We start from the raw sequence: 14,185 nt of genomic DNA, 5'->3' as shown, positions 1-14,185 counted from the left end.
CTTCAAAAAAACTAGCTAGAAAAGGTGATTTCAAGTCAATCAAACCAACATCAAGACAGTTTGAGCAAATGCAATGATTTCAGCCTTAAATACAGATAAATTCACAAACAAAACAACAAATCAGTAGTCAAACAATAAAATAGCTTCTGAAAGTGTGTTTTTCTAAACTAGTACTCAGCTTGTGCCTGGATGGTATGTGATGCAAGGAAATCACTTCAGAGACACAGGCAAGCACACCAAGCATTGTTGAGCTCAGTGGGAATCAACCAAGGGCGCCTCAAACATACCAAATTTATACAGGCAGTTAAAACAAAGGAAACTGTGTAGAATCCCTTTAGCATGGCCAAAATTTTAGGAATACAACAATTAAGTATCAACAAAACTACAAAGTAGCAACTTATATAGTAACACCACCACTAAAGATTCTCAAAAGTGTAATTCTCAGCAATCAGTAAACAGTACAATATCAGGGGTACTTGAAAAAGATTTAAGTGCAAAAATCAGCAGATAAAAAAGTTAAATGAAGTGCAAAATAGTAAAATAAATATTTTATCTGCCAAAGATAGCACAGGGTTTATTCAGAACCCCCTCAGGGTAGAGCAAGGATGCTAAGCAGTTTGGAGCTTTGTGAAAATGACAATTTGTAGTAAGTGAGGTTAACTCAAGAGCAGTACTTATTTGCTGAGTGGACTCTCAATATGATGACTCTGTGTAAAATAATGGGTGGGAAAGGTACTTAAGCAGCTTACACAACTGACCATAGCAATCAAGAGGAAGGGGATTTTGGTAGTCAGATTAGGTACAAAAGCTTGAGACAATGGCTTTTAAAACAATAACAGCAAAAGGGTGGAAGGCTTGGGGAAAAATTCAAGCTGATGTAAAGAAGCAAGACAAATCAGACTCTATCTCTTGTCATTCCCAACATATCAGGTTAGCATATGAGCCAAAATGGCCAGGAAAATGTTTTGTACTAGTCATATGTAGACTTAATTAAACAAAGACCAGGATAGCAATCAATCTGTAAAACAAATCTGTACAGACCAGAAAAAATGGATCCAGGAGTTTTTACAACACAGCGAAGATCCCACCAATGTGGATTGTAAATGCTATGGCCTCTTATTTTAACAATACTGGCTCAGCTAAAACACAAAGACAACTTACTTCCAGAAATTTCAAGCTGATATAAGAAGCAAGGCAAATGAGACACTAAAGATCGTTGTTCACAGTTTATCAGATCAGCATGTGAGCCAACATGTCTAGGTCACTGCCCACATACATTCCCAAATCCCAAACAACTGGGTCAACTCTTAGAGGTATGTTGTTAATGTGGTAGTTCCCTGGGAAAGATAACTTCCCAAAGGATACAATAATGCATTTTTTGGCATGGCATGTAGTTTCAGGCCATAATTTTTGCACCAGTTATATATTTGGGAAAAGCATTCCTGCGGGATGGCTGTCATTTGGGGATTCAGTGACTGATCCTAGCTTGCAGACATCTGCAGCACAGAACCCTGGGGACTCCACTGGTGACTGTTCTCTTTACAGGGGTAGCTTCCCCTTTCCCCTATTTTGATTTCCTGGGTCCCATCTGTGAGCCAGTTAGCAATCCAGTGGGTGACATAGGGGTTTATTCCCAGTTTAGTTAACTTTTCTACTATGCCTGAAAGGGAAATTGTGTCAAAAGCTTTGCCCATGTCAAAGTATGTGGTGTGTACCATTTTGCCTTCATCCATTGTTTTGATGAAGGATGAATAAAAATGACCTGCCCCTGACAAATCCAAATTGAGATGTGTCCAGTGTCTCATTACAGGCTGGCTACCTGAGGATGAAGGACCAGTGACACATACACCAAAGACAAGATGGATGATTTTGTCTTTTAGGTAAGTTAATCTTATATGGTTCTTAGTAGGGGAAGAATGTCCTTGCTGGCAAAGAATTAGTGATGGTAGTTCAGTGAATACACAGAACTCTAACTACACTTTTAAAGTAACAGGTGTCACTTAATTCAACAGACTTCAATTTAATTCATTAAAACCGAGTGCGCCTCCAGGCATTTCTGCAGTTACCTCCTACTGCTCCTCTAGGCATCAAACATTACTTGTTCATATTTGCATTAATAATTCTAAAACCATGCTACATACAAGGTATCAGAATATTTTAACTTGAAGGATACATGATGGCAAATAACTGTATTCATAGTTAACTTCTGTCAATGAGTATTAGAAGTGTAAGGTGATAACTTCATTTTTTGAAAAGGTTCAAGCCATACCCACTGGGAGTTAAAGGTACACACTCAAAAAGAGCTGTACTGGAGGGAATGAGTTAAGTACCCTCAATTTTTTCCCTAAACTGGTAACCTCAGGCTTCTAGTTCTGCTTATAGGGGCATCCTACTAGCCCCAAACTCACAGTGACCACCTCTGTCCTTGCTGCCTTCCATTACAACAAAAAGATTTAAAAGTATGATGTTAGCTTTGATGCCATACTCCACCTGATAATTTCAAACACATTTTTTGTAGGATGTTGTCTACATAATAATATTTAAGTTAAGTAGAAGATTTATGCAAACTTTACTGCTCATATTTAAAGTTTAAACTTCAAATGCTATTAATGGGCACCAGAAAAAATATTTAACTATTAATGCTTCTCTCTTCTGTCACTACCAACATACTATTTTTTTGTCTTTAAACTTTCCAGTAGCATACATATTCTTTACTTGTTCATAATATAACTAAAGGTTTTGACTCCATTTATACCTCTTTTGCTGCTGTTTGTCTGTCTGTCTGCTGCTATACAACATGTAACTCTTCTGTCTGGATCAATATCTTCTGTTCCTTTGCATTCAGCATCTACAGGTAGTTAAGCCATATCCACAATGCAGACTTCTGATCTGAAAATTTAATGTAAAGGCAAAAACCTGGGAGCCACACTTGGATGTGAAATGGTCAATCACTAATATGGCACTCACAAGCTTTTCTTCTCTTGCCTTGCCAGTTTACTAGGGATTCCCCATGATGGTGCAACCTCAAAGCTATTTATATACATAAAAAAAGTGTAGGATTCAACTGAGCTTGCCCCCTACACTTTTTTTCTGTTTTTCTTTTACAGAATGCCTATCAAATTCCCAAGGTTTATCTCATTTGGGCTCACACTTTTCTGAGTTGGTGCCTTGTCAGGGAGCTGGCAAACCTAGCTATTCTTATAATTGTTAACATTTAATACTTGACTATCAGATACAACCATCTCACTTTCACAAGCTCGATTCAGCATTTTAAATACAAAAACTATGCCTCCACACTTGAAAGAAATTATATTACATAACAGTATAGCTTTTTGAACAGAGTTAACTGCAGTTGATACTTGGTTTAGCAAGTTTATTTTACAGATAACTGGTGAGAACTCATCTGTAATTAAACTCTCATTAAAAGTCTTTTAGATATGTAGTAGAATATTCTGGTATTTGTCTTGTTGCCATTTTCCTATTTAGTTTCTTTTTAATCATCCTCATAGTATGATTATAAGTATCACTTGAGGACATCAGTACTGCAAACGACAAGACGGTGATGGAAAGTTTGTAATCCAAGATTTTTTTATATAGTTCACAGGGGGACTGAAAACATTTTTATGTGGAGAAAGTATGGTGAAGCCAGCTCTGGTGACATATAAAGATAAATCCCTGACTATAACCCATGAGTTCCAAGTTTGATTAACAACTTGAGCACTTGAAGGAAGTGGTACTGCAGCGAGAATGAAGCCACCTTGAAGGGAAGTGTGGGACACAGCAGGACACATACAGTCAGAATCCCTTTGAGGAGAGGGTGATATTGCAGTGCATATCCTGAGGTGGCCATGTTTTCAACTCAATAAAGCACTTCCTGGTGGTAGCTTACATTAGAACCTGCACAGGAGCATGCACTCACAGGAGGACGGCACTGTGGGTCCCCACTGTGATATGGGTAGTTCACCTCCCCACCTAGGGGGTGGGGGTTAGGCCATAAAAAAAACACTTTCTTTGCCAGGACTCTCTGTACAATGGCTGTTTGGACAGCTGTCACCCCTGCACTGTACTAGGGTAATTACTTAGTATGGAGGAACAAATGGGTGGAGTCCCATTGAGGATGATTTGATGGTCAGCATGCAATGGGTCAAGAAAGTACCCCAAAAAGTTTATAGGTTTCCTACTGTAGGAGTAAAGAACACATCTGGAATGTAATTAACAATGTTGCTCACTGTGCACTATTTGTTTCTGTTGCAGTAAGTGATATGAGAATTCAGCTGGCAAAATCAGTGGAAGAAATACTCGTAACATCAAAAGAGAACTTTAACAACAAAGGAGAGTGGGAACTGATCGACATAATAAGTTACATAAAACTCAAGAAACTGAGAGCAGGCAACTGGGACAACCTCAAATTTTGGGTAATACTATTTAAGTATGTGTGTGTGCGTGTGTGTGTATGTGTGTGTCTGTTAACTGTGCAAGAACGTTACAGAATCAGGCAACTAAGCTTACATCTGGAAAAATTCTTAGGTAATACCTACTCATGGTACTTTTCTATCTTTCTTCTCCATCTTGGAATGCTTTATCATGGCTTAGTTTCTGAGTTTATCACAAAACAGAGTAGTGTTAATCTATCTAGTAGCAAAACTGATAATCTCTGGGTCTATATCTATAAAGCAAAAGACCCTGACTCCTGTAATACATATTGTTATGCTTAGCAATGTCAGCAGCTCAGTAGATAGCAAAATCATCCTTGCTGCTGGGAAGTTCAGTAGGATATGGGTTATATCTTCACACCATGTGCCTGGATTGATGTTGCAGTATTAAACTCATAGCCCATAGTCATGGGAGATTAGTTGGATATAAAAGATTCCACTGCAATTTTTGGAAGAGAAGATGCATTTTCCCAGTATACCATCTCAACCCCTCTCAAGCATCTCCTGAAAACAGGTGTATGCCTGCTAGTACCAACCCAGTCAGCAATAAGAAAATAAATTCCTTTATCAGTTTTACTCATGACTGGTCCATTACTGTTTCACCATTTACAGTTCCCTTGGTTATTTCTGCAGACCGAAGGAGATTAATATGTAAATCTTTGAGGAGACTCAGGCAGGACAGAAACTGCTAAGTACTTCTTCCCTTTTACTTCTTCCCTTTTGATTAGTCTGAAATGCAGTATTAACAAAAATAATACTGTTACCGTAGCACGTGGTCAAAAGAAGCACATCTGAAAGAAAAAATATTACAAAAAGAAAGAGGAGGGTTCTCAGTTCCTATTTACAGGGAAGTCCATTGTTGGTGTGTTTCTAGGTAATCTTGCTGAGAACTTTTTTTGGTTCTGTTTTTATTCTAGTGAGAGGAGATGAAACAAGGCTGTTTCTACGCCTCTGATTACTTTAGAACCTCCCAAGCCTACCTTTAATATACCATCATCCAACAAGATCAATATAGAACTGTTATTCCACACCAAACTACTATGTGTGATTACAGACGACCACCTGAAATTTGATCTCCACCTTCAGCAAGCCATAAAGAAGACACACCAACACTAAGCTGCATTTATAGAGTAAAACACTACCTTACTGATTCTGCAAGACAAAACAGACCCACTTCTTTTCTACTCCCACACTATTATATGCCTCTCATATCCTAACCAATCTCAACCCCTCTCTATCAGCCAAACTAGAACAATGCTACAACAAAGTAGCCAAATTCACAGCCAACAATATACATCACATCACTACCTCTTTCTAAAACAACCAAACTGGCTATAATTAAACAATTCTCTACTGCACTCACAGTTAATTACATCCTTCAAACTACTGCACAACCCTGGAAAATTCCTACCTCTTCACTCCATCCCATCATTCAACCTTATACTACTAAGAGACCACTTTGCTCCAGTGATAAATCATTACTCTCCATAACTAAACCCAACAACAGTCCATGATTCTCCCTATACTCAGTCTTCATTGCTAATAGCTGGAATACCATCCCACTTCACTTACGAATAGTCTGTAATCTGAAAGACTAAATGCCAATACCTGACAGATAAATTGCTCTACACCTGTACCACTTCTGGTTAAACATGTACTAATAATGTTATTTGAAGCTGTACTCTCTGTTGCTCAAATCGTAATGTACTGTTATCACAACTATACCATCCTCTATCATCTCACCTCCTTTATCTTCCTTGTGCCTCCTCCATACCGCTCAACCTCTTAGTGTAAGAAATCTGGACAAAGCCTGACATAATGGGGGAACAAAGGCCCAAAAATAGGGACACATTTTAAATATTGCTCTTACAAACTTAGACAGTTACTAGAATAACAGGATTTGTGTTAACATGTATTTTCCAAAGGAGATGAAGTCTGAAACTCAAATGCAGTTGTTATTTAATCACTTTAATCCTTAGATCGTACCACCGATTTGTCAAAAAAAACACAATTTTTATGAGGAGTAGATCAAAAATATGAGGTAAAAATCTGTACATTTGTTTCTTTCCAAACACCTTTATTGAATCATCACTTGTGACATAAGCAAATTTACAAGTAACCACACTATAATTAGCGTAACAAATATTTTACTTCACATATATTGCTATATATCATATGACCTAAGCAACACTGTATAAATTATTCAATTCCTGCTTTTTTAGAGAAGAAACATCTTTATTAAACCATCACTTACTGCATAGACAATCCTACAGATGAAAACAACCCACACCAACACAATCCCAGTTGCAAACATTATACATCACTTATAATCTACCCAATCTTTTTCAGTCAAATATTACATAGCTCATTTAAGTCCTGCCACCTTTTAAATCTCATTCTTCCCTTGTGTAGTCCTGTGGCAGCAGGTGTTAAGCTAAGGGCTGGAGTACAGATGGTCCTGGATTCTAGTACAGGGTGTACAACCTTTGTTTTCAGGGGTCCAGGGAAGTAAATATTGTGGGAAGAAATAGCCAGGGAATTTTTATGGCTAGGCTTGTATAGGCCCTAGGGCTGATAGCCTAGTACCAAGCTATAAACCTTGTATGTATTGTTCCCACAATTCCCATTTTTCCTATGTAGTTTGCTCCTTCCTTTTTCCAAAGCTCTCAGTTCCAGTTGTTTTATTTCTGTTACTATATTCACTACTTCTAGTATAGTTGGTTTAGATTTTGATTTCCATTTTCTAGTAACTGCTTTTTTGACAGCCACCATTATTAGACACAGCAAGGCCTTACCATGTCTAGGCAATCCCAATTCTGTATCATAGCTCAGAAAAATCATCTCCCTCATGAGACCAATTTGCCCACGCAGCATCCCTGACAGTGCATCCTGCAGGGAATCCTTGAAGTCTGCCAACTCACCACACCCCCAGAAAATATATCCCCAACTACCTCCTTCCTCCCCATCACACCTACAGCATTTGCTGTCTGCTTGAAGAAAAATTCTCTAGAGTCTACTTGTGGTATAAAAATATCTATGCAAACATTTCCAGGTAAAAATCCTAAATCTTCTAGATTGTGTTGCATATTTGGGAAACATAAATATATCCTCCCATTGTTTCTTTGTGAATTGCTTATCCAATCTCTCTACCCAATCTTTTCTTAACCTCCTCTGATTGATTCTTATAGTTATCATGCAGTATTTTATATGCTCTACTAATTACTCCTTTTTTAATGGCAGCTTCTGTTCTAGATTCTACTAAAACCTCTACCAGTGCTGGTCTTTCATTTAGGACCACCTATTTCATTCTCATTGCCTGATAGGGAAGGCAGTCTCTAACATGCAGTCCCAATAATTTTTGGTATCTTCCCATTCTATCATCTTTCCCTCTATAGTTATTTGCTCCCAATACCTTGGATCCTTTGCCATTTTTCTCCAATAAATTCCAGCCCCCTCTTGCGCATTGTCTATATCCCTAATTGCAATAATCCCTATTGGCAGAATCTCCTTTCTCCAATCAGTGTTGGCTTAGTTCTTAGAATACTTTCTGTTACTTTATGAATATAATAGTTTGTATGATTATTGTTATTCTCCTTAAAGGCCTGCATCCAAAATCTCAGTCTCTCCTTGTTTCTTGAGTTTTCCCCTGTTTCATCATCATCCCTTTCCACTTTGAAATATAGTTTTCTGCTTTTGCTATGTATAGGAGTCTTAACTGTGTAGCTCTGATCTACTACTTCAAATTGGGTAAACCCAGTCCACTCTGTTCTACAGGAAGAATCAGGTTATCCCACTTGACTTTTGCCATCTTCCCCTCCCAGATAAAGTCCTTCAGCTCTTTATTAATTGCTATCCACAACTTCTCCTCTGGCTGATAAAAGTATACCTGACCTGTGTATAAAAATATTTTAACTGCTTGTATCTTATTATCCATACCCATATAACAAAGCTTCCAGTTTCTCAATTTTTGTATTATCTTGTTTCATCTCTTCCCACATATCCTTAGCTGCCACATTAGAATAATTTTTAATCCATACTCCTAAATACTTCATTTTATCATGTCCCCATAAATATGGATAATGCTGAACCAATTCTTGTATGGGTACATAATTTGCCGTTATTGCTTTTGTTTTAGCTTCATTAATGTTGTATCCTGAAAAGATCTGAAACTGTCTTAAAATATTCCACAAGACTGTAATGTCTCTTTCTGGCTTTTTCAAGGATAAAATATCATCTGAAATAAAGCCAGCTTTTCTTGATTACCATACCAATTATACCCTTGAATTTCTGATTCCTTTATTTTCTTTGCCAGTAGTTCTAAATATAACTCAAATAATAAAGGGAAACAGGACACCCCTGCACAGTTCCACTACTCAAGCAAAAATTATTAGAGAGGACCCCACCCACTTTAATTTTTGCCTCCGATCCTTCATATATCCTCCTATTCAACCTTATAATTTTTTCAGGAAATGCAAATGCTTCCATTGCCCTGCTCATAAAGTCCCAACTTACTCTGTGAAATGCTTTCTCTGCATCAAGACACACCAACAACAATGGTATTTTCTTAAATTCTGCTTCCCTCTGGATCATCATTGTTCTGTTAATGGTGTCAAATGTTTGCCTCCCCTCCACAAAACCATGTTGATCCATATCTATCACTTTTGGGATTACTTTTGCCATTCTTTTAGCCATTATAGACATGAACACTTTATAATCATGGTTTAGTATTGAAATGGGCATATATGAAGTTGGATGTGATGGATCTTTACCCTCTTTAAGTATTGCAGCTACCACTGCTTTCTTCCAGGATGTTAGTACTTCTACTCCTCTTAAAATACTATTAAACAAAACCTTCCAGATATTTATCAGTTTTTCCTCTTAGCTTCCAAACTTCCACAGGAATACCATTTGTTCCTGGGGAATTTCCTGTAGATTGGTTATACATCTCAATTTTTATCTCATTTCCTCCTATCCTAACCATTAGTAATTGAGTCTCATCTACCTCTAATCTTGGCATATATAATTCTTCCATAAACATTTTCATTTGTATCTTTTCTTGATTTTTAAATTTCTCTGCTTTTTAGAGACTTTCATAGATGAAAATCTGTACAGTTGAGAGGTATGGCCTCCTCCTCTCCTTCCTTTCTTTGGGCTGTTCTAACTCTTCATATTACCTTTCTATGTCCTAGATTTTGAACACATCTTTATAGTAACAAATATTTGTCCATAAAACCTGACGATCTATACATACTGATGAGACTCCACTGCATATACCTCCCTGTATTAAAAAAAATGTATTCATATATAACCCATCCATTATTTTTAATCAAAACTGTAAATGATGTAATAGATGACAAGGATGTCTGCATAATGGAACTGTTACTCATGAATGAAACTGATTGTAAACGATGGAGCAATGCAAATGATGTCCATGATGTCTGCAAAATGAAGGTTTTCTCCCTGATCCTGCTCTGTAGGAAAGAGCACTGCTGGATTATCCTAGTAAACAAATATGAATAAAAAAATGAATTGTCCCTATTGGCCAGTGTGCTCTTTTGAGCTTTTTCTGCAATTTTTTTTCTTGCTGTAAATTGCCTGTATTTGCACAGTGCTGCACTAGATAAGTAGGGTTGCAACGTGTACTCTACAAATGAAAGTAAGATGACATTTATCTTATGAATTCCTCACCTCCACATGTGTTACTCACCTCCATACACTCCTCAGTATTGCATCATGTTCCTTGTTTGTTGTTCTCTGCTCTTTGAGCTGATAGAATAGTAGCTGTCCTTTATCTTCATCTTATTGCCATGACCTGCTCTGTGAGGAAACAGTGTGCTGTGAATTCTTCCATATTACTACTGTGCTAATTGTATTCCAGGTCTGTTTAGCCAAAACTCTGACCCACCCAGTTGACATGGACAACAAATCTGGTTGTGTCCCTTCTGTGGTGAATCTTATACCATTTGGTATTCTTGTGTAACATAGGAGCTACTTGATGCTTACATGCCATGAACTATTACTTGACCCAAAGTGAGGAAGCCAAGTTTAAGCTCTTTCAAAGCATTTCACAATTATAGGAGTTACTCCTAAAACTATAACCTGCATTAGTTTTACTCTCCCCCTCCACCCTTAGGAATACGGACCAAAATTATGTCCCTCCAAGATTTTGGAATGAATTCTGAAGACAGACCCCTTTGGAACAAATACGCAAGGCATAGAAGGCATAGAAAATATGTTTGTGTGCCTTTGTAATAAGAAAGCTATTTAGACTATCTAATTCAGCAGATGAATTAATTGTAACAATGTCCAATACTTTAGCCACATAACTTTCAGTTATGATAGGACAGTAATCAGCTCTGCATAGTGTATTACTGAAATCTGATACAATCCCAAAACAACACTTTCTGAAACAATGGTCACTCAAAATTTCCACTGTTTGTTTGAGGTTGGAAATATTCTTCTTACTGTTTAGACAAAAAAAATGTACATTGTTCCTTACATTTCTCAAACATGTTTAACAAAGGTTTTGTTATTATCAATGGTAAAAAATGCCACTTTGCTCTCATATTTCAATTTATCCTGCTGAATATTCTAAGATTTGTTTTGTTTTAATATACCTTCTTTGATAAACAGTTTTGAAAAGTTTTTGTAGACTTTCTAGTTATTATGTTTCTTACTGCAATAATAAAGCTCCTGTAACAATAGTGACTAATAAATATAGTGGTTTTGTTACTACATTAGCTACCTAATGACTACAACAGATAGTGCAATAGGGAAGTTTTCCACACAGGTGATGATTTAACTTGTAAATCTGAAAATGGCATATGAGCTGCTACCAGTAACCTGAGTGGTAACTTCATGCATTACCACAGGCTGTACAGTGGACACAACAAATCCCTATTTGTAGGTGCAATGTACACACACACATATATACATACATACATGCATACATATAAAAGGTGAGGATGGTAAATGGATAGGTAACACAACAAGATTGTGTAGATTGTAATTTAATCAATATTAACATCTTTGGAAGGGAAGTCACCATGTGTTCTAATTAAAAATTACATTTTGTAGCCAAACCATGTTTTAGTAGTAAATTCACCAAATATATTTCACATTTATTCCAAGACAAGCTACATTTAATGAAAAAAGTGAACAAAGATAAAGACTCTTTTTGTAGGGCAACGAGGGACTGAGGGAAAGAAAAGCTGAGCCCAGATTCTGGGATAACTAATAAATGGTGATAGTTGGATTGGATGGGACCAAGCAAAGAGAATTTCTAAACTTCAGAGCTGTGATTTTTTAATACACAGAGGTCTAGTAGAAACAGAAGAAAGAAACAGAGAGACTGAGGTCAGTTGAGAAAGAAATGCCAAAGCATACAGTTTTTTGACAGAAGCAAGAACTGAAGCAGCTACTAAAAGGGGGTTAATAAATAGGGCTTACAAAACAGACAAGGGGGACAGACTACAAATTAAACAAAGATGGCAAAATTGACTCTGTAAATGCATTACAGATCAGCAATGAACTAAACTATGTATGAATCCCAAGGTTAGCAATGAAACCTAGAAAATGTTGAATCTTTGCTTGGAGATGTTTGCATTATTATTTTTATAGACAAAAGTTATCTAAAACAGATATTTTCAGTGAGGAATGACATGTGTTAGGGATATGATAAAGAGCTTGAGGGAACATAGCTCTGTGTTTTTTTTTTTTTTTTTGCATTTAATAGACTGAGTAACTTTAAGCAGGGGTTGCAAGCATTATTATAGAAATTTGGGGGAAAGACTATAATCTTACAAGGAAACTTCTCATTTTAAAAATGGACACCATCAATAAAGCTGCAAATCTATATTGAGGAACAATTAGGGCTAACAATGATCCTAGCTAAGAAACTGTTGACAATGAAATGGAAAACAAAACACAAACTGACAACTGAGGACTTCAAATTACAGATTATACAGATCAGGAAAATTGAAACAAATCCAGTGACAAACACATATGAAATACTGATTAAAAATAAATGGGGGTCTATGGGGATGTTATGATGTAAGACTAGAAATAGTTCTAAAAGCTGGGTGATTAACTCTATGTTAAAGGAATGATAAAGTAAGGATGGATTTTTTTTTAAGTAGAGATGGATTGGCAGATAAACAATTTTCAAATGAAGCCTGAAAAAGAACAAAGATGTTGGTTCATTATCAAGTGGCAACTGCAAACAACTATAGCATTCATGTAACTCTTACACAGACAGCATGCCATTCTACAAAACACTGTTTTATTTTTCACTTAAGAGTTCAATTTGTTAAATGTTTAAGTGAACCAAATTTGTCTAAAAACATAATTAATGATTCTGTTCATATGCAGTTTACCCCAAAAGGGCAAATGTTCTAGTTGTAAGATCAAATTAATAACCATGTCATATTGAGTATATACATTTTTCTTATTCCATTATCTGTCTTATTCACAAAGTAGAATGTCAGTGCATAACAGCGATTATCTGTTGTACGATGTACACAGTGCTGGGCTACACCTGTGTTGTGGACTACAGCTGTAGTATTCACTGGACACAACAGATGGCATCAGTTCAATAATTTGATAAACATAATGAAAAAACTAAAGCAAGGCCTTTTTGAGAAAGCAGCTAGAATGTAAAAATGCTGCCAATTCATGGTGTACTGTTCCACAGTACGAATAGGCCTTTATGAAGGAAATATAAACTGAAAGCAGAAAAGAAAGCCTGACAACCTGAAGATGAAAGATAAGCAGACTTGGAACTCTACTCATATCACTTATTTTCTTAGTTAGAACTTCAGTGAGATAATATCTCTGGGATGTATCTGTTGTTAAAAAATAAGAAACACCTTTACTGAAAAGAAATACCTGAATGTATTGTCTGTGAAGTTTTGCTTTTCCTCCCTTGTTTATGCAGGTGGTAATCAGAAGAAGACCCATTCAGTACGTTGTGAGCCTGGTAGTGCCAACTAGTCTTCTAATGTTAGTAGATGTGCTGAGCTTCTACATGCCACCCCATTGCACAGACAGGGCAGCCTTCGAAATGACCATCCTGCTCGGGTATGTGGTCTTCCTGCTGATTGTGAATGACCTGCTCCCTTCTACAGCCACTGGGATCCCTGTTCTAAGTAAGGCTTGCTCGATTGTGATTTATGAAATATCAGAAGCCAGACGAAACTTTATTAATTTAATTCCATAAATATAGTCTGAGAGAAGAGAAGTGGTTTCATCTATATACCATCTTATAAGCATTGTGATAAAGTCAGTATATTTTATCTAAAACAGTAGTCTGTCTCCAATGATCTTCTATAATGTACAGTAAAATGAGGAACAAAATCTATTCAATGACATTGTAATTAGTTTATGAGCTTCAAATGCAAACCATGTTCAGAACTGTAGAATTAGAACATGGAAATGTTTTATGAAATAATATATAATTTTACTATTCACTGTTTTGACTCTATTGCAAATTCATAGTACTGAAACTTTCAAAATAACAAAATTAATAAATAAACAAATGTGACTTCAGTACCATCATCTACCATATGCGAGAACTTAATAAACATAACTGTTTTTGTTTACCAAGTATATACTTTTTTATAAGTATATATATATATATATATATATATATATATATATATATATATATATATAGACACATATATGTGTGTGTGTGTGTGTGTGTGTGTGTGTGTATATATATATATATATATATATATATATATATATATATA

General features: G+C 36.3%; 1 protein-coding gene across 1 annotated transcript in view; it reads left to right on the top strand.

Annotated features, from left to right (window-relative positions):
- The window catches only part of LOC122801210 (5-hydroxytryptamine receptor 3A-like), a 226,809-nt gene extending 213,159 nt beyond the window's left edge, over nucleotides 1-13,650 (top strand). Inside the window, exons 6-7 of the mRNA XM_044070764.1 lie at nucleotides 4,255-4,415; nucleotides 13,369-13,650. Of these exons, the coding sequence (XP_043926699.1) occupies nucleotides 4,255-4,415; nucleotides 13,369-13,650 (443 nt within the window). The remainder of the gene's footprint in view (nucleotides 1-4,254; nucleotides 4,416-13,368) is intronic.
- The last annotated feature ends 535 nt before the right edge of the window (nucleotides 13,651-14,185 follow it).

This window comes from Protopterus annectens, chromosome 4.part1 (genome assembly GCF_019279795.1).
Source record: "Protopterus annectens isolate FY-2018-M chromosome 4.part1, PAN1.0, whole genome shotgun sequence".
Lineage (NCBI taxonomy): Eukaryota > Metazoa > Chordata > Ceratodontiformes > Protopteridae > Protopterus > Protopterus annectens.
The sequence above is the reverse complement of the archived record's forward strand: the minus strand, read 5'-3'. Positions and strand labels throughout refer to the sequence as shown.